The sequence below is a fragment of the Thalassophryne amazonica genome, chromosome 10, assembly GCF_902500255.1.
Source record: "Thalassophryne amazonica chromosome 10, fThaAma1.1, whole genome shotgun sequence".
NCBI classification, from domain to species: Eukaryota; Metazoa; Chordata; class Actinopteri; order Batrachoidiformes; family Batrachoididae; genus Thalassophryne; species Thalassophryne amazonica.
This window is the reverse complement of record NC_047112.1, coordinates 58352895-58374627: the sequence shown is the minus strand read 5'-3', so window position 1 is coordinate 58374627 and position 21733 is coordinate 58352895. Positions and strand designations below refer to the sequence as shown.

Genomic DNA, 21733 nt, shown 5'->3' with positions numbered 1-21733 from the left:
TAACTTCACGGCGTTTATCGCCTATGTTCACCAATTTGTTCTGCATGTTTTAAAAGTGGAATGAAGTTGATTGGGTTAAGTATGTGACATCAGGACCTCTTAAAGTAAAAATAGGACATTTCCCACCACCACCGGGGGGCGCTATGGTGCAGGTGGGAACTTAAGATATGTAGACGTTCAGGGCGGAGCCCTCATCATGTCCAGCAAGTTTGAAGGATCTACGATGAAGTATGTGGGCGTGACAGCCGTTCGAAGTGAAATGGCGTGCTCCGAAAAGCTAGCCAAAGTTTGACGACCCCTAGCAGCCACGCCTTTTGACTTAATTAGAATCTTTTGATAACTTTTGATCACCATTGTGTTGTGATGATTTTGACCAAATTTGAAGTCGATCGGATGAAATCCCTAGGACAAGTTCGTTCAAATGTAAGTAGTGGAAATGGCCAAAAATGGCAAAAATTTGCTCAAAATCGAAACTTAAAATAAAAATGGCTGACTTCCTGTCGATATTTCACCATGACAGTAAGAGACTTTTTCGTGCATCCTGGCATGGTAAATATGTGTACCGAATTTCGTGAGGCTACGACGAAAAAAGCCCAATGCGGAGGGGTTTTTGAAAATTTCTAGGGGGCGCTATTTTGCGATTTTTATGCGACCATGTGCGAGGCCCCCAAAATATCAAATTTCGGATCTGGACGGACGACTTTGGAAAGTTTGGTGAGTTTTTGAGCATGGGAAGAGGCCGAAATTTCGATTTCAAAAGTGAGAATAATAATAATAATAATAAACAGCGCAATTACAATAGGGTCCTCGTAGGACGTTGCCTACTCGGGCCCTAATAATTCCTAATTTCTGCCCAGACATTCAGGTGTAAAATTCCAGGAGGGTTTCAGCCAAAATAATGTTTGAATGTGACTGAGCTTTTGTTTACTAAACCTGTTAATTGCAGCTGAGGTGGTTGTGACAAATCTTCGGAGGATCAGGATTCGCAGCAACAGTACAGGGGCCAAACATTCGTCCCCCAAAGATTCAGTGGTGCCACGGCGCTTCGGTAACCAGCTGGAGACGCCGGACAGACAGAGGGTTCCCTGCGGAGCAAAAGTTCCCAAGTCTGCTTCTGTCTCCGCCCTCTCTCTCATCATCACCACAGGTGAACTGTCATCAGCAGCCAGTGGAAATAAACACACACTGACGCTAACTGCAGAATTATGTGCAAATGCACAAAAAAAGAAAAACAGACCCTGTTAACACACATTAATTGAAGACAGCAACAAAATATAAGAACATAATTTTTTTTTCTGACATTGTTGTACTTCAGTTATTTTTGAACATGGGGCTTTAAACAAGACTATATTTTGTATAATGCTTAGTTAGAGAACAGAAAAAATAACTGTAACTGAAATTCATTCATACATTACAGATTTAAATGAGAAACCACTCAAAGTACTTCTGACATTTGACCTTAATAACTGTGAACCTGCACTGAAATGATTGGCTTCTAGCTAACCTTGCTGGGAAAAATCTGGAATCCACCTAAGTGTGTGTCACAGTTGGTCCAGACTGATTTGAAAATGTAATTCTTTGACCTTTGCCCAAATTAATTTAAGGCAATTTTGGGATCAACCTTAATTGATGTACCAAGTTTGGTAGAAATGAGCTAAAGGATGTGGGAGAAGTAGGCCAACAAGCAAAATATGACCTTTGACCCAGTGATTGACCTTTGGTAAATATAATCTCACCTGTTCAGTTCCAGAACCCACCTACATATGAGCTCCGCATTTGATGGGAATCTGCCAAAGGACTTGGGAGAAGTAGAGGAACAAACAGACAAACGTTTCTCAAATTGAAGTATAATAATAAAATGTGGCTTCTAATTTGCTTTATACTATATTTCGGAATGTGCTTTTAGGCACCTTGACACTTACGCAAATTTGATCCCCGCCCTGGCACACAGTTTAGCGTGCCAATGAGTAAACTCCTTGCAAACTGTCCGTGAAGTGTGCACGGCTGCGTGCCAGTGTGCAAAAACAAAATTTTGAAATGTTTTGGATGCATAAATTTCATGCCACTTACATAAACTCGCCATGAACATTGCACAACCTATTTGGAAACACTCCCTGTCAATGCGTGTCATTGCACGCAAGGCCGCGCACAGTTTACCACATCTTACAATGGCTTTAGTCATTGGCGTGCAAGATTTCATGCCAGTGCTGTGATCAAATTCGTGTAAGTGTCAAGGTGGCTTTTCAAGCGTACCATCTAATGACATGCATTGGCACGACGCATTGCGCAGCAGTCGGAGCCACATTTTGTGCAAGTGTCAAGGTGGCTAAGCCGTTTGTTTTCTTGTAGCTTCGGATTAATCTGAGGAAACACTTTGAAATTATTTCCTTGCCTGTTTTAGACGACGTGTCCAGCAACCTCCAGCCGAGTCCAGTCTCGCCACGCTCATTGTCCTCCAACCCTTCGTCCCGTGAGTCCTCCCCCAGCCGAGATCTGTCACTCAGCCCCAGCAGCGAGCGGCCACCAATCATTGTCCACACCTCAGGGAAGAAGTACGGCTTCACACTGCAGGCCATCCGGGTCTACATGGGAGACAGCGACGTCTACACGGTGCATCACATGGTGTCGGTGGGTGTCACCAGAAATCCAGGAACTAGCTGTAGAAAGGGACTGCGTGTTTATAATAATAGCACGTGCTTTTTGGTTTAAAATGTGTACAGATAAGGTACATTTTGCAGTACTAACTCAGCCTGCTCTCCTGATTGAGTCCAGACACCGAGAAGTCTGTTAACATAGAGCTAGAGTTAGTGTTTGTGCATGCATTCATGTCAACAGAATAATAATTTAAAGAATTTAATTTGTGTGTGTGTGTGTGTGGTGTGTGTGTGTGTGTGTGTGTGTGTGTGTGTGTGTGTGTGTGTGTGTGTGTGTGTGTGTGTGTGTGTGTGTGTGTGTGTGTGTGTGTGTGTGTGTGTGTGTGTTGATGGGGGGCTCTTAGTCTTACTAATTTGATGTAGATGATGGCTTCGTAAAATCTTTTGCATTGCTTTCCTCAGTAGAAATAATGAAATGGCACGATGTCAGAAAATCAGACTTTGGTCTACTAACGTGATGTGATCTGCAGTAATCAGTAATTGGTACTTAAATGAAGTAGCATTGATCAAAAAGCAGCTCCTCAGTGACACTCTGTGTGCTGCTGTTGTAACAGAGCGTGGAAGAGGGAAGTCCAGCCCACCAAGCGGGGCTCTGCACTGGAGATCTCATTACCCATGTGAATGGCGAGTCAGTCCAAGGGTTGGTCCACCCAGAGATGATGGAACTTCTGCTCAAGGTACGACAGCTCACCCACCTTGTGTGGCAGTGATGCAAAGGTGACCTTTTGAGGTTGATAGTATTGAGTTTGCAGTCTGTTTTAACAAGCATTTTCAGTTTGTCAGTGATGTTGATATTTCACAGTGGTGCTTCATATCACTTAAAGCTGTGGTCAGATGTTTACAAAATTTAATTAAATTTATTAATTTATATAGCGCCAAATCACGACAAAGTCGCACCAAGGCGCTTCACATAATTCACAACAACACAAATTAATCTAAATTCAAAATTAAAAGCAAGAAAAGCACAGTTAAAAGATAAAACACAGTAGAATAAAAAGAAATTACAAAGCAAACACAAACAGATTAAAAAATTAATGATAAGACAGTCTAAAAAAGTGGGTCTTTACATCTAGGCAGGTCGGACCACAACATGGTCCTCCTCCTTCCTGCCTACAGACAGAGACTGAAACAGGAAAAACCGGTTCCTAGGGAAATATTCACATGGGACACTGCAGCAGACGAAGCTCTCCAGGACTGCTTCGAGACAACCAACTGGCAGATGTTTGCTGACTCAGCAGAGAGAGACCTCAACGAGTACACAGACTCTGTCATTGGTTATACAGGGAAGTGCATTGAGGATATTGTACCAAAAACCACCATCTGCACCTGCCCTAACCAGAAACCATGGGTTGGGCTAGAGGTACGTGCCAAACTCAAAGCACGCACCGCTGCCTTTAATTCTGGAGACCCTGAGGCCTACAAAGCAGCCAAGTATGACCTCAGAAAGACTGTACGAACATCACAGTGGGAGTATAGGAAGAGGGTCAAATCTGCCCAACAGAGCAACGACGCGCGGCAGGTGTGGTATGGCCTCCACTGCATGACGGACTATAAGGGGAGGAGCAGGTCTGTGGAGATGTCCGGCGCATCATTCCCGGACGAGCTCAACACCTTCTACGCCCTGTTTGATGCAGACAACACCACACCTGTCACCAAACCACATGTGGACAGTGAGGATGCCACACTCCACATAGACACAGCTACAGTGAGACGGGCGTTCAAGAAAGTAAACCCTCTTAAGGCTCCCGGGCCCGACGGCATTCCAGGGTGGGTGCTGAGAGTCTGCGCTGACCAACTCGCCGAGGTGTTTACCAACATCTGCAATCTGTCACTGAGCTTGTCTATTGTGCCCAACACCCTCAAGACCTCCACCGTTGTTCCTTTCCCAAAGACCCCCACAGCAACCTGCCTAAATGACTTTCGGCCCATAGCACTCACATCTGTCATCATGAAGTGCTTTGAGCGGATCATTAAGAAACATATCTGTGCCTCCCTCCCCGACACCCTAGATGCCCTGCAGTTTGCATACAGAGCAAACAGGTTGACAGAGGACGCCATTGCTCTGGCAGTTCATACCTCCCTCAGCCATCTGGAGAAGGGGAATACGTATATGAGAGTGCTCTTCATTGATTACAGCTCAGCATTCAACACCATAATCCCCTCCAAACTGGTCACCAAGCTCACTGCCCTAGGCCTGGAGAAGTCCATATGCTGCTGGATCTTGGACTTCCTCACTAACATATCACAGGCGGTGAGAATCGGCAGACACCTCTCCTCCACACTTGTCCTCAGCACGGGTGCTCCTCAGGGCTGTGTTCTCAGCCCACTTCTCTACTCCCTCTTCACGTATGACTGTACAGCCAAGCACTGCTCTAACGTGATCCTCAAGTTTGCTGACGACACCACCATCTTGGGCCTCATCACTGACAACAACGAGACTGCCTACAGAGATGAGGTGAAATCACTGACCAGCTGGTGCCAGGAGAATAACCTCTCTGAACGTCAGCAAAACTAAGGAGATAGTGGACTTCAGGAGACAGCACGGAGGTCAGCACTCCCCCATCCACATCAACAACACCGAGGTGGAGCAGGTCAGCAGCTTCAAGTTCCTCGGCGTCCACATCACCGAGGATTTATCCTGGACCTTACATGCAGACACTGTGGTTAAGAAAGCCCGGCAGAGACTCTACTTCCTGAGAAGGCTGAAGAAGTTTGGCACGAACACCACCATCCTCACGATCTTCTACAGGTGCATCATCGAGAGTGTGTTGACGGGCTGCCTCACAGTGTTGTACGGGAGCTGCACCAGCCAGAGTCAGAAAGCACTGCAGAGGGTGGTGTGCACGGCTGAGGACCTCACTGGCAGCAGTCTTCCCACCATCCAGGACATTTACCACAGTTGGTGCCAGCGTAAGGCACGCAGCATCATTAAGGATCACGCTCACCCCGCAAAAGGACTATTCAAACTGTTACCCTCTGGCAAGAGGTATAGGAGTCTGCCAGCCCGTACCAAAAGACTCAGGAACAATTACTATCCACAGGCTGTCAGACTACTGAACTCTAAATAACACAGAACTATGATAATAACACTGCACTAAGCCACTTCTTTAACACTATATGTCTATTGCTGTTATCAGTGTGACTGTATCTTGTATGTCACCACCTCACCTTTCATCTCATCTCAGTTTTTACTATTTATTATTACATGTGCAATAACTTGCTACACAACTGTGCAATATGTCATGTGCAATAATACTATGTGCAATATGAACAATACTACAACCTGTGAATACTACAACCTGACTACTGCTATTATTATTATTATTATTTTTTTTTTACATATGCTTATATTTTCGGTATTTATATTGCATGCTATTAGTATTTCCTGCGAGTTTGAACAGTCCTTCTCATCCTAAGCATTTCATTGCACTGTTGACTCTGCGTTAACCTGCATATGATCAATAAATTATCTTGTATCTTGTATCATAGCCATTAATATCATGGCACTGTTGGCTTTTCAATGGTTTCTTTGAACCTTGTTTTTTTTCCTCTCTCTCTACCTTACAATGATTGTACAGCAAAAATCTTTAATATGAAATAAGTGGTGTGAGCAGCCCCAGGGCTTCATGCTCTGGGGTTGTACTGTGTAATGAAGATGGAGGTCATCACAGAATTCGTCAGTAAAATCTCAAACCATCAGCTACAGTGAGGCAAATAAGTATTTGATCCACTGTTGATTTTGCATGTTTTCCCACCTACAAAGAACAGTGGTCTACAGCCAAAAAGCTTCTGAAATAAATATAGTCAAACTTTACTCATTTTGGGCCAAAAAGACCTATGTTTGTGATTTTTTTTTTTTTCATGAAAATTCTACTGTTAACACAATATAATTATGTAGACACAAAATGTAATACCTTGTATATCTTGGAAGCAGTAGCCAATTAGCCATTGTTATTGTCATATTTCAATTCACCATGCCAAAATCCATAAATAAATGGCACATTTTATTTCTGAAGCAGACAACTTTAAAATATTTGTATACCAGTGGAATGGAGAGATCTGTAATTTTTATCGTAGGTACACTTCAACTGTGAGAGACAGAATCTAAAAATAAAAATTCAGAAAATCACATTGTATGATTTTTAAATAATTAATGTGCTTGTTATGGCATGAAATAAGTATTTGATCCCCTACCAATCAGCAAGAATTCTGCTCTCACAGACCTGTTAATTTTTCTTATTCTGCACTCTTTACCTGTATTGATGGCACCTGTTTGAACTTGTTACCTGTATAAAAGACACCTGTTCACACACTCAATCAATCACACTCCAACCTGTCCACCATAGCAAGACCAAAGAGCTGTCTAAGGACACCAGGGACAAAATTGTAGACCTGCACAAGGCTGTGATGGGTTACAGGACAATAAATAGGCAAGCAGCTTGGTGAGAAGCCAACAACTGTTGACATAATTATTAGAAAATGGAAGAAACACAAGATGACTATCAATCCTCCTCGGCCTGGGGCTCCATGTAAGATCTGGCCTCGTGGGATAAGGATGATTCTGAGAAAGCCCAGAACTACATGGGAGGACCTGGTCAGTGACCTGAAGAGAGCTGGGACCACAGTCACAAAGATTACATTAGTAACACACAACGCCGTCATGGTTTAAAATCCTGCAGGACAGCAAGGTCCCCCTGCTCAAGCCAGCACATGTCCAGGCCAGTTTGAAGTTCACCAGTGACCATCTGGATGATCCAGAGGAGGCATGGGAGAAGGTCATGTGGTCAGATGAGACCAAAATAGAGCTTTTGGTACACTCACCATGTTTGGAGGATGAGAACAACCTCAAGAACACCGTCCAAACCATGAAGCATGGGAGTGGAAACATCATTTTTAGGGGTGCTTTTCTGCAAAGGGGACAGGACGACTGCACCGTATTGAAGGGAGGATGGATGGGGTCATGTATCGTAAGATTTTGGCAAACAACCTCCTTCCCTCAGTAAAAGCATTGAAGATGGGTCATGGCTGGGTCTTCCAGCATGACAATAACCCCAAACACACAGCCAGGACAACTAAGGAGGGGCTCCATAAGAAGCATTTCAAGGTGCTGGAGTGGCCTAATCAGTCTCCAGACCTGAACACAATACGAAATGTTTTGGAGGTAGCTGAAACTTGAAACCAGAAAGATCTGGAGACGATCTGTATGGAGGGGTGGACCAAAATCCCTGCTGTAGTAAGTGAAAACTTGGTCAAGAACTACAAGATACGTCTGACCTCTATAATAGCAAACAAAGGTTTCTGTACCAAATATTGAAATCTGTTTTTCTGTTGTATCAAATACTTATTTCATACAATAAAATGCTAATTAATTATTTAAAAATCATACAATGTGATTTTCTGATTTTTAGATTCTGTCTCTCGCAGTTGAAGTGTACCTACGATAAAAATTACAGACCTCTCCATTCGTTGTAGGTTGGGAAAACTTGCAAAATGAATAGTGGATCAAATTCTTATTTACCTCACTGTAGATAGTTGAAATTTAGACACAGTTGATTCTGCCAGCAGTACATTGACCCCAAACAGACAGCAAACCTGGTTGTAGAATGGATAAAGGCTAACATTCAGCTTTGGGAATCACCTTCCCAAATTCCTGACCTCAGCCCTGATGAAAATATCTGTTGTGTGCTTAAAAGTCAGGTCTGTGCCAGGAAACAAATAAATTTAATTGAACTCCCACCAGTTTTGCAGAAAAGAGTGCTCAAATATGCAAGTGGAATTCTGGCAATGGCTTATTGATGGCCCCTATAAATGTCCAGTCAGGGTGAAACTTGAGGGAAGTTCAAACAAATATTAGATCTATTATATATATAATTTTGAGCCAGAAAACCCAAAATATATTGAAAATTGACAGATGTATGTTGTAAAGTTATTCTGACCCACAAAACCAGTTAAAAGAAGTGACTGAAAAGACAATTTTTCCTGACATTTCCATGGATGATGAGTGCAACTGTGTCTCCATTATTAAAGTGTTGGAATTAAATACAGTGGAACATCAGTTTTAGAACATAATTTGTTCCTAAATATTGTTCTTAAACCAAGTTTTTCTTAAATTGAAACCAATTTTCTCCATGAAAAATCATGTAAAATGGATTAATCTGTTCCTGGCCCCAAAAAGAACACTGTGTTTTTACCTTTTTAAAACAGCATTTCATGCATAAACAGCAGACAAAAAACAATGAATATGCATAATATCTTGGGCAAAATACTCCACAGTAATTATAGTAAAATTGACAATTTAATTTCACCTTGCCTGTACAGAAGAGACTTGATGTCTTGATGAGATTTGAGCTCCCTCTGTTGCTCTTTATTTAACATTTCCCATAATCCCCCTGGTGGCCCCCTGCGCTTGCCAGAATGCATTGCAGCACCAGCAGAGTTCCCGCGTCTCAAAGCGCATGTAAACAATGGCTAGTGAGGATGTGGATGACTTTGATCCTGCAGGTTTATCGGCGATTATGATGATGATACGTTCTAAGTTGAGAGGGTTATCGTGAGGAGGTGTAGCACTGGGATGGACTTCTGCCATGCCCCGATGATTTCTTGTTGTCCATACTTTACGAGATGTGTTTACTTTGTGCCCTGAAACTGACCGAGATTCATAACTGCGAAACAGAGAACGGCTTCTTTACAGGCAATGCCAACAAAAAAAGGAAAATCAAATGTGCAAATTCCACAATCCTGTTGAGCGTGCATACTCAGAGCAATGTCTGCAGTGTGACTAACTCGCATCTCTGCTGGAAGCTGGACATTTTCTTCTTCTTTTGAGTTTATTGGCGGATTACAAACCAACATGGTACATTACTGCCACCTACTGCAGCAGCAGTTCATAAACCAAGACTTTGAAAAGCAGAACATTTTTTTCTTTAAAAAATGTTTGTGAACTGATTTGTTTGTAAAGAGAGCCATTTAAAAACTGAGGTTCCACTGTAATCAAATTGATTCTTTGCTTTGGCACTTGTTGGTCATTCGTCGCTCTGACATGATAATTCCACATTGTGTTGGTTCCTCTGTGAATTCACAAACAAATTGTTTTTTACTTCGTATCAAAATGTGCAGAGCGGCAGCAAGGTCATGCTCCAGACCACCGCACTCGAGAACACGTCAATTAAAGTTGGTCCAGCCCGGAAAACCAAACACAAAGGCAAGATGGCTCGCCGCAGCAAGAAGAGCAAGAGGAGAGATAATTACGACAGGTGGGAGTCCTCCAGTTTGTCATTTGTTGGTTACTGGAAGAACGTTCTTTTTCCTAACATTTCATATTGTTAAAGTAAAGTAATGTCAAATTCCTGTGGAATCCCAGCAGTTGAAGCAGAAATGGGTATTTATTTAAAGAAAGTTAAACCGTTTTTAATTTGGCATTTTGTAGCACGCACAAAGGGAAGAACAAAAATTTTTAAACAGCTGTCTTAAAATTATTATAATGCCACACGTCACGCTGAATTGCTACATCATTAAAACTGAGACAAAATATCCACAGTTAGTGTTGGGAACACACACTGTTGAACACCACTCAAGATTTACACCATGTCTGGTTCTGCTCACATCAGGCGGCGTAGCATTTTGAAGAAGCTGTCCAAGCAGAGCACGGTGATACACAGCAGCCGGAGCTTCTCTTCAGGCCTCCATCACTCTGTTTCCTCCAGCGAGAGTCTTCCAGGCTCCCCAACACACAGCCTCTCCCCGGGCCCCTCCACACCCTGCCGAAGCCCCGCACCGGACCACCAAGGTTTTGGTGAGCTCAACCGGCATTGCTGTCGTTGTAGCTGATGAAGAAATTAAAAAAAAAAAAACTTTGCTTCTTTTTTCTTAAGCAGTATGCATCATAATTTCCTGGTATGGGTGAAATTCCTACCCCCCGCCAAAAGTCTGAAAATGAAATACATGGGCAGCAACAGGGTACATTAAGTTGAGCTACACAGTGACCCTCAAAATTGCATATTGTAGTCACGAACACCATGATTACTTCCAGTATATGAATTTTGCTGGTAATGCTGCACAATTAATTGTGAAATGGTTCAATTTAGGTAAATAAGTCATCTTCACATACTTACTGTGACCCACTGTGGTCTGTGTGCACCCTGCCATTAAAATGTCAAATGGCCACTGGTCACTCTTTTCATGGATCCACATCGCTTTTGAAAAGAGCTTTGTTTACAACACTAAATAACTTAAAGTACTGTGCTGAGCTGGAGGAAGTCTGCTGAGCCGAGACCGGGCCCACATATAGTGCTGGAAGTTCGGAGCCGCAGAGCACAGAGGGCCAGACTTGGGAGTCTGAGAACGAGTTGGAGTCCTGGGGCCTCATGTACAAAGACTAATGTGGACTTTCTTCTAAAAGTTGGCGTACACCAAAACCCTGAATCTGGTGTAAGCACAAATATATTCAGATGTATCAGTGTGCGTAGGCATGAATTCACGCAGGTTCCGTTTGTACATCCCACTGAACATGGAATTGAAGATGGAGCCAGACTCTTCCCTGGCCACGCCCTATTTAAATATGCAAATTAATGTAAATAGTGTGAACTTGGAACAGGGATTCCTCACAACGTCACATCAGACAACATGAACACAGAAAAGAAATTATACTATAGGTGACTGGAAATTACGTGGAGACACGCAGGGACAGTTTATTCAGTACGCTGTTAAACGGCTTAATCGTGAAACTGGAAAAATATTTGCGATGAGTGTCTGAGGCCAACACACAAAACATTGCGCACACACTGATGTTAAAAAGGTCAGGCGCACATCTGACAGTCTAACATTAACAATTTACACATGCATTTATTCACAAATACTGAACACAGGAAGCCTGTTAAGAAATTTTGCAGCTCACCATCAAGCAACAAAAAAACCCATTAATAATAATAATAAAAACATATTTGAATGCGCACATGCCCGAATGTGTCCACACTGGTTTCGTTTGGATAAATTATTTAACCACCAAGCAGCCCCCCCCCCCCCCCCCCCCCCCCCCCCCAATCACACCAAATCATGGTCAAATCACCACACATGATTTGAACATTGATGGAATGAAAATGTTTCCCATTAACAGAAACAAATTCATCATGTGATGGCACCTTCATAGCAGAATGTGTGCAGTCAATAGCTTCGATTACATTCGAGAAACCGGCTCTTGCTGCGCTGTAATGTTGGGATGTACCTGGATGAGATTCGGATGATTGTGTTCCACACAGCTAATCTTGACACAGCTGGCATGATCGGCGCAAGGTTGACTGCCACACGCCTGACCGATCAGCCAGCTCATGCTGGAATGCCCCTGATGCCAGGATGCCCGGCGTGGTCAGCACCTGTGTGGGCACAGACAACCCCTGGCTCCTCGCTGTATTGTGCTCTGGCCCCACCACAAGTCTGTGCGCAACTCCAGTAACAGCAGCCTTAGTAATCAAAATCACTTTATGAGCCATCATCATTTGCAAGTAAATTCTCGTGTTCCGTGAGTATACACTCACGTCAGATTGCACCATGTGCAGCAATGCTAACACAGCCACTGTTGGTGCCATTTTACGCATCACCTTGCGTGTGCTTTTATATCCATCCATATAATTGCAAACACGTGGGTGTGTTAATTGATCATCAGTGTGTCTCTGGTGTGCACATCATTCTGATGACTTCTTGTTTTCACACTATTAATGGTTCCCAGCATCACCTTTACATGTCCACAGTGGAACAATAGCTGTAGAAACGTGCGTACGCCAGCCTGGATTTTTGCGTGACGCACCGCACATTTCAATGCTCACATCATTTTTGATACATCTGCAGGTGGACATGGAGATGGACGCACGCCAGGTTTTTGTGCGTAAGCATGCTTTGTACATGAGGCCCCCGGAGTATATGGAGCAAGTTCACTGTCTAGGAAATAAGGTACTCTGTTCAGGAATTGTTCGCAGTTCATGAATTATCGTCAGAGGTCAGGTGCTATGCATCTTGTGACGCAGTTAAGCAAAACTTGACTTTAGAAACGATTTGGAAAGTTCTTAGCTGTTCTGCATCAGAGCTCCTACAGTTCTTGGAAACAGTTCTTGGATACCATTCTTAGTTATGCACAGTCACAAACAGGAGCATTGTGAGAACTGAACGTGGGCAGAGCTGTGCGCTTCAAAGGCAGAGAGCAGATGAGTTCCAATATGACGTCGTGCAGAGAGCAGTGGGAGCCGCGCAGGAAAGTGTCTGAAAACACAAAAGGATCAACGAGCTCTAATACGGGAATTAGAGATGGCCAGGTAAACTGGAGATGAGCTACGGGAAGCTCAGACGTCAGAACGCATGGAAGCGGCAGGAATGACTACATGTAGAATCTGGCATGGTCAAGGACACAGCTTCATCATGGAAGGCTCACAGAAGAGCTGAATCCGACCGGTCAGGGTGACGGAACAAAGACTCTGGCTAAGACTGAGCTCAGAGCCAGGGTTTAAGTAGCCGGCTCCTGATCAGGAGCTCATGAGCATCAGTTGCGAGGAGAAGATGAGCTGCAGGTGTTCCTCAGCTCTGCAGAGCGCCACCTGGAGGGACAACACAAACTACACACAAGAGGTTAAAAAAGGGAAGGAGAGAAGCAGACAAAGGCAGACTATTACAATTTTCATGTGAAGGCAGAAGTTGCGTGTCATGGACAAATGGTGTAAAATGTGATTCTGTTGTGTGAACTGTGGACTTGTGCGCTGAAATGTGCCCACTGCTTCTTAAGCACTCTTTATTAAAACTGAAAAACTGTTTTAAAAACTGTATGACTAGGAATTTTTCATTCAGGTGTTCACTTAAAAGGAGCAGATTTGAAAATGAAAATGGTCCAAATTAAACTTTTGATCAAATAGCGTAATTATTAAAGGTGCCATATTGTGCAAAATGGCTTTTTAGCCTCCTTTTACAGTTTCATGTATTGAATGTGAAACAAGATAGATAGATGATCCTAAAGGAAATTTAAACATCCCGTAGCTCAGGACACATACTTATACAGTACGTTCAACACACACAAGGACAAGGAACAGCACAAACACCAACAGAATGGACATTCATGGTGAGGGTACATGGATGCCAAATCCCCACATTTCTATGTGTTTTTCAGATTCTCTGCTATAAACATTATTTGTTTATCTTTGTTTATGTTGCCATTTTGGGTTTATCATGTTTTACTTCTGCTTCACAGACAATAACTCACCTCAGAGTACGTCTCCTTGCTCCAGCATTCCCAGTTCTCCAGCGGCACACATCCGGCCCAGCTCACTGCATGGCCTGGGCTCCAAGCTCAGCACGAAGCTCTACACAAAGGTGGGCCGCCGAAAATCCACCAGCAACATCCCGCCATCGCCTCTCGCCTGCACCACCTCCTCAGCTTCCACACAGCCCATTTCCCCACAGCGCTCGCCCTCGCCACTTCCAGGCTTTGCCAAAACCCTTCACACTTACCATGGCAAAACCCTGTCACCTCCCACCATTGTTCGGCACGCTGTGCGGCCCCGCAGTGCCGAGCCACCTCGATCTCCTCTGCTCAAGAGGGTACAGTCAGCAGAGAAGCTGTCCGGCGTGTATCATCCTGACAAGAAGTCATACACCGCCCGCAGGCACACTTTGGAAGTACCATTTTATGGTGAGGGGGAGTTACTGGGGGACTCTGAGACAGAAGGGACCTGCGGAGGCTCCTACATTGGGGTCGACCATAGCAGGCTGGGGGGCTACATTGGTAGTCAGAGGATTAGGGACTCTACAATCGAACGTTCGGAGCAGCTGGTTGTAATGCGAAAGCTCAACCTGTCAGAGCGCCGCGACTCCTTTAAGAAGCAGGAGGCGGTGCAGGAGGTCAGCTTTGATGAGCCGGAGGAGAAAACCACTGCAGTCACAACAGGCAGCTCAGCTCCAGGAGCGAAAGCACAGCTGCACCATCGGACAGCCTGGATGGCCTCCCCACCCTCTTTGGATAGAGAGGAGGACCCAGACGTGCCGGTGGTGAGGAGGTTCACACTGGTCCCCCAGATCGCTGTGCAGGGGTCCACGGAGAGCGAGGATCAGGATGAGTGGGAGCCATGTTCGGACGGAGATGGTACCAATGACAAACCCCAGTTAGAGCTGATCGTCAGCTCATCTCCGCAGCAACAGGCGGGACGTCCTGTTGCTGAATCCACACCTATCAGTCCATAAGCTGGAAGGGCTTCAGAGAAGCCTCTGCATACAGGGAACAAATCACAGACAGAGCTGCTGAGAAAGTAGAGGCACGACGCTGTACTACTTAAAGCTATGGTGACATTACGTCTTTCAAACATAGTGCAGCTGATGGAGCAGTCGGTCTGAACCAGAAGATATGGAATGTATCATTTTTAAACCTGACTGTTGAAGGAGAGATTTTACTTGAATTTTCTTTATTATTGTGAATATTTGCCTCCCGTTGATTTCAGAATTTGTTCTTATTTATTACATTTGTAACTACGATTACTTGGTTACAGGGAAGAATAGAGTTGATGTTGATTGAATAGCCAAGGTGTAACATTTTGTTCTCAATGTGTATGGTTTTCTGCATTTTGACTGGATTTTAAGGGTTTTTTTTTTTTTTAATTGAATGTCTATTTTATACAAACTATCACGGTACACAGTAGTGTGCTGATGTTTGGCACAGTTGTTGCCGAACCAAAAGAAACATAAAATGCTACAGGAAATTGAAGTTGTTTAATCTGAACAATGCAGCTTCCAGCTATAAATTTGATGTTTGGTTCACACTGTGAGCAGCGTGCGTCAGTTATCCATCAGTTAGTTACCTGACAGTTACCCAGACCACAGTTACCTGATAGTTACCCTTCAGTTACCAGTCAGTTATGTCAGTTTCCTTTCAGTTACCAGACAGTTATCTGTCAGTTTCCTATCAGTTAACCTTCAGATTCCCAACAGTTACCCTTAAATTATCCATCAGTTTCCCATCACTTTACCTGTCAGTTTCCCATCAGTTATCCGTCAGCTTCCCATCCGTTATCTGTCAAGTTCCCGTCACTTACCTGTTAATTATCAGTCAAGTTATCTATTGGTTTCCTATTAGTTATCTATCTGTCCCTGTAGTTGCATTTCTTCTGTTATTTAGTCACAGAACCTAGAAACAGCCGTTTTCCTTGTTGCTGCTGCTTCAGTCTTGCCTTTATTTGAACCACAAAAACACATTCTTGTGAAACTTGCCAGGTTGTTAGCACTATTTTAGGTAGCACTGATTGAAAATATGCAGGAAAAGAGTCTTATTAAAAGCTGTACAGCTGTAAATCTTCCTTTTTGCACTTATCAGGCTGAATTTTTCTTAAAACACTCATGTTCAGGGGAAGAAAGCGCTGACACTCGAGTTGCCTGTAAATTGACAAATATGAAAAGATGGTGGTTGTGTTGGTTCAGATCGCTCTTTGTTTCACTTGTATATGGGACTGTGGGGTGACTATGCCATCACAAAAAACACTCACCTGTAGGTTTGTGACATACAGTTTGCCACTTTTTGCCGCAGACGGTATTATGGGTGAAATTATGTCAGCACAGCACCCTGAAGCCGTATATCTGAAAATTTCAAGAGAAAACATTTTGTCCTTTGTGGAACCCAAGAGTGGAAGTTTTAAGAATCGAGCTCTGCACAATGGAGGGTTGAACAGCTAAGTCCGGGTCTTTGGGGTAATCAAATTATGGAGTATTTTATCTTGAACATGTAGCTTTGTCTTTGCTTAGAGACACCACGTGTGAACAAGTTGTTCTTAGTTTACAGTGTAGTGATGTTTACATGGTGATGGTGGTACTTTTGGGGGGGGGGGGTCCACGATGATGTATTTTGATAGACATTTTGTAATTTTGTGCATGTTCGGGACAGTCGACTGAAAAATGCAGAGGGACACACGTTTGAATAAATCCAAATGCAGGGCTTCTTTGAACAAATTATGTCTTTGTACAAATGTTGATGTATATTTTGATATAACGCTTGTTTCCGTAAACTTAAATGCTTTGGTACTGAAGGCTGGGAAATGCACCATTGATACTGGGAGTGTAACCAAGTTAACAGTTCTTTGATGCAGTCTTCAGCACAGCTGTTCACATCTGGCACAGACTGGATGCATTTTCCCAACATGTACATAAAGTTTTTGTGGATAATGTAGTCTCTCATCAGAAGTGTTTTTCTCCTCAGTCGTGCCACCTCTCAGACAAAAAACAAACAAAGCATCCTGTTGTGCCACATCATTGACTGTTTAGTGATTGAGGGTCTTTTCTTAATTTTTTTTTTTTTGGTGTGGTCTGATAGGATTGTTTACATTGATTAACAATTCTGTGTCTTGTACAAACATTTTCTTTTTATCTTGTGGGTGTACACAGTATGTGAAACTACTCTTTGATACGCAAAAGATAAGTACACATTTAACATTTTTTGTAATATTTTGTAAGACAAACGTGAAGATAATTCAGTGCATCTACATACATTAAACTTATTTTTCAGGATTCTGTTATCTGATGCTAAAGTAAAAAGTATTGTTATGTAATGTAAACAAAAAAATAAATAAATCATCTGACCGTTACGAGTGTAATGCAATAGAAGACAAAATAATTATTATTCTGGCAATGGATTTTTTCTATCCATAGTTTGACCACAGAGGTGATATGTTTTAAAAAATTACAACAGTAAAGCTTTGTTCCCAATACTGGTTAAAGTGACTCAATCAGGATTATATATGATACAAATGTGGGCTCATTTTTCATAAAGATCACAGAACACGGATGATTATAGTCCAATTAACTCTATAGGCTGTGATCTAAACATTAAAGGGTGTTTAAAATATTTATTTTCCTAAAATAACCCTAAAATGCAATCAAAATGTTCTTAAAAAAATGTTAACCATCAATACAAATATGGCCACCATAATATTTCTTATTAAAATGCTTTCAACAACATATAAAGGATGAGCATAAAGTTTTAGGATACAATAAATACCATAGATAGACTACATGTATTTGTGCTTAAATAATTTCATGAGTTTTAAATTCTAAAAGGCATCCAAGATGGCAACCAAAACCCCTAAAAGGAATTGTAACAATAAACAGAGTTAATAACAGAACATAATTCTTATTGAGTGATTGGATGAAAATTTTCATTAAATTACTATTCATTTCAGCAGTTAATGTGAACATAGCCATAGTCACCGTTTGTTGCACATGTAATCACGGCTGATGTTGCTTTCAGAGTACTGCCACTTGAAAATTTGAGCTCTAGAGGTCAAAAATCATGAATTATTGCTGCTTGCAACTCAACGAGCAAACTGTCAGTTGACGCTGTTGTACAGTTTGTACGTGGACATGTTCTCCTGTTGACTCTTGTGCTCAGTGCATGCTGCATGACAAAAGCACACATCTGTAATACTTGACTGCATGGTATATTGGCGTTGTCGCCCTGTACTGTGTTCTTGTGCACCAAATAAAATTTGTATTCCTCTTTCATTTGACTCTAATTGTTTTCTGTACTATCCGGTTGTTAAGTGTGATGTAGTGCATCATGTGATTTTCAACTTCCGGGTCCAAACAAAAAAGGCGCGCTGTCATTAACATTGAGAACTGCACTGAGACGCTCTGATCAGGCTGCACTTAAACCGTTGCACACGGACAACAGCATTAACATCGCAACATAAAACTCTTTGTATATTTTTCCTAAAACTCTCCTGGATATATTAACTGGATTTTTAGACGTTGTTATTGCGTTTGTTTTATGTAAAAATGCCAGAAGCTCCGGTCGTTTCTCCGTTATTTTCAGTTGGAGTTGCTGTGAGCTTCGATCGCTTCCTGTTCATGTCGTTCGTGGGGGAAAGTGAAGTTTGCAGTTTAACGTCCTGTTTATTGTCCTGTACAACACTGTTTGTCCTCTTTGTTCCAGAGTAATATATATATATATGTATATATATATGTATATATATATGTATATATATATGTATATATATATGTATATATATATGTATATATATATGTATATATATGTATATATATATGTATATATATATGTGTATATATATATATGTATATATATATATATATAAAAGATGTCTGAAATTTGGTTTGCGTTTATTAAAATTACACGCAGGTTAAACGTAGCAGACACGGATCATTGGTAATATTTGTTTTAGCAAGTTTTCAGGGTCTCATGGATGCAGTCTCTTATTAGTGTGATGAAAAGCATAAAAAAAAATACATTTTAGTAGGACAGTGGAACCTTGATTTACGAGTTTTATTTGTTCCGTGACAAGCTTGTAAGCCAATCTGCTTATACAGTAGTGTTCAGAATAATAGTAGTGCTATGTGACTAAAAAGAGTAATCCAGGTTTTGAGTATATTTCTTATTGCTACATGGGAAACAAGGTATCAGTAGATTCGGTAGATTTTTACAAATCCAACAAGACCAAGCATTCATGATATGCACACTCTTAAGGCTATGAAATTGGGCTATTAGTAAAAAAAAAAAGTAGAAAAGGGGGTGTTCACAGTAATAGTAGTGTGGCATTGAGTTAATCAGTTTTGTGGAACAAACAGGTGTGAATCAGTGTCCCCTATTTAAGGTTGAAGCCAGCACCTGTTGAACATGCTTTTCTCTTTGAAAGCCTGAGGAAAATGGGACATTCAAGACATTGTTCAGAAGAACAGCGTAGTTTGATTAAAAACTTGATTGGAGAGGGGAAAACTTATACACAGGTGCAAAAAATTATAGGCTGTTCATCTACAATGATCTCTAATGCTTTAAAATGGACAAAAAAAACCAGAGACGCGTAGAAGAAAAGAAAAGTGATAATTGACGTAATTGTAAACTTGCAGGTCTTTGGACCCGGAAACAGATTTATCACGTGATGTGTAACGTCAGAGCTTAACTGGATAAACAGCCTTACCAGCTCTGTGTGTCTGTCCGGAGCATCACGTGAAAACTGGGAAGTGTTGACTTCTGCCCTTTGGCCTACTTACTGTAAGTATCTCAAACCAAGGACAACCCTCATGAAAACAGCAAGTCTGTTGGACCGCTCTTTGCCGAGATACAGTAATTTTAGTACCAAATGGGCTAAAATTACATTAGTGGCCATAATTACAATTGTGTTTGGAAGTTTACATACACTCATCACTGGCATGGCTCCCGCTGTAATATTGGGCTTTTAATTATTTCTTTGAACTGTTCTTTTGCCAGGGTGGAATGATTGTACAGCACACATTATTGATTGTATAAAATGAGAATTTGGTGCATAAGTTGGAATTTTGGATCCTTGTGGGCACTACTGTGGATTAGTGGTTAGCACTGGTGTTTCACAGCAAGAAGGTTGTGGGATTGATTCCCACAACCTTGACTCCCATTTTGTATGAGATGAACTCAAAGATCTAAAACTTTTTCCACATACACAATATCACCATTTCCCTCAAATATTGTTCACAAACCAGTCTAAATCTCCTTCGCATACAGTTGATCAGGTTGTCAATTGTGGCCTGTGGAATGTTGGTCCACTCCTCTTCAATGGCTGTGCAAAGTTGCTGGATATTGGCAGGAAGTGGTACACGCTGTCGTATACGCCGGTCCAGAGCATCCCAAACATGCTCAATGGGTGACATGTCCGGTGAGTATGCCGGCCATGCAAGAACTGGGACATTTTCAGCTTCCAAGAATTGTGTACAGATCCTTGCAACATGGGGCCGTGCATTATCCTGCTGCAACATGAGGTGATGTTCTTGGATATATGGCACAACAATGGGCCTCAGGATCTCGTCACGGTATCTCTGTGCATTCAAAATGCCATCAATAAAATGCACCTGTGTTCTTCGTCCATAACAGACTCTTGCCCATACCATAACCCCACCGCCACCATGGGCCACTCGATCCACAACATTGACATCAGAAAACCGCTCACCCACACGACGCCACACACGCTGTCTGCCATCTGCCCTGGACAGTGTGAACCGGGATTCATCCGTGAAGAGAACACCTCTCCAATGTGCCAAACGCCAGCGAATGTGAGCATTTGCCCACTCAAGTCGGTTACGACGACGAACTGGAGTCAGGTCGAGACCCCGATGAGGACGACGAGCATGCAGATGAGCTTCCCTGAGACGGTTTCTGACAATTTGTGCAGAAATTCTTTGGTTATGCAAACCGATTGTTTCAGCAGCTGTCTGAGTGGCTGGTCTCAGACGATCTTGGAGGTGAACATGCTGGATGTGGAGGTCCTGGGCTGGTGTGGTTACACGTGGTCTGCGGTTGTGAGGCTGGTTGGATGTACTGCCAAATTCTCTGAAACGCCTTTGGAGACGGCTTATGGTAGAGAAATGAACATTCAATACACGAGCAACGGCTCTGGTTGACATTCCTGCTGTCAGCATGCCAATTGCACGCTCCCTCAAATCTTGCGACATCTGTGGCATTGTGCTGTGTGATAAAACTGCACCTTTCAGTGTGGCCTTTTATTGTGGGCAGTCTAAGGCACACCTGTGCACTAATCATGGTGTCTAATCAGCATCTTGGTATGGCACACCTGTGAGGTGGGATGGATTATCTCAGCAAAGGAGAAGTGCTCACTATCACAGATTTAGACTGGTTTGTGAACAATATTTGAGGGAAATGGTGATATTGTGTATGTGGAAAAAGTTTTAGATCTTTGAGTTCATCTCATACAAAATGGGAGCAAAACCAAAAGTATTGCGTTTATATTTTTGTTGAGTACATATATATAATGTAGAAAAGATTTGTTTCCACTTTCAGATGAGTGAAAACAAACATTTAGAAGCACAAGAGTCAACGCTTTGTACATTATGAGACTCAGGAGTACAAAATGTATAATAAATTATTTTTAATGATACTACTATGACAGAAAAAGTAGTGGCCTTCAAGTTAGACAAACAGGCTTGTGACCACAGGTCACAGGTTCAACTCCCCAGTTATAACTCAAGATCTTGAATCTTGTTATACAGTCAAAAAAATAATGAATGAACTCTTGAGCAAGGGGCTTATCCCCACGCTACTCCCACACTGAGTGTCTGTGTCAGAT

The 21733-nt window shown here is 42.4% G+C and overlaps 1 protein-coding gene and 1 long non-coding RNA gene across 3 annotated transcripts in view; one reads left to right on the top strand and one right to left on the bottom strand.

Moving 5' to 3' along the window:
* Nucleotides 1-16850, top strand: part of mast3b (microtubule associated serine/threonine kinase 3b) — a 97051-nt gene extending 80201 nt beyond the window's left edge. For both annotated transcript variants that reach the window (XM_034180044.1, XM_034180043.1), the window contains 6 exons: nt 947-1147; nt 2402-2628; nt 3209-3331; nt 9771-9907; nt 10262-10446; nt 13879-16850. In XM_034180044.1, the coding sequence (XP_034035935.1) occupies nt 947-1147; nt 2402-2628; nt 3209-3331; nt 9771-9907; nt 10262-10446; nt 13879-14867 (1862 nt within the window). In that variant the 3' untranslated portion in view covers nt 14868-16850. The remainder of the gene's footprint in view (nt 1-946; nt 1148-2401; nt 2629-3208; nt 3332-9770; nt 9908-10261; nt 10447-13878) is intronic.
* LOC117518810 lies at nt 16662-17085 on the bottom strand. The gene is made up of 2 exons (XR_004563083.1): nt 16876-17085; nt 16662-16838 (listed from the first exon to the last, which is right to left on the bottom strand). It is a non-coding gene; the product is annotated as an uncharacterized LOC117518810 (long non-coding RNA).
* Nucleotides 17086-21733: the final 4648 nt, after the last annotated feature.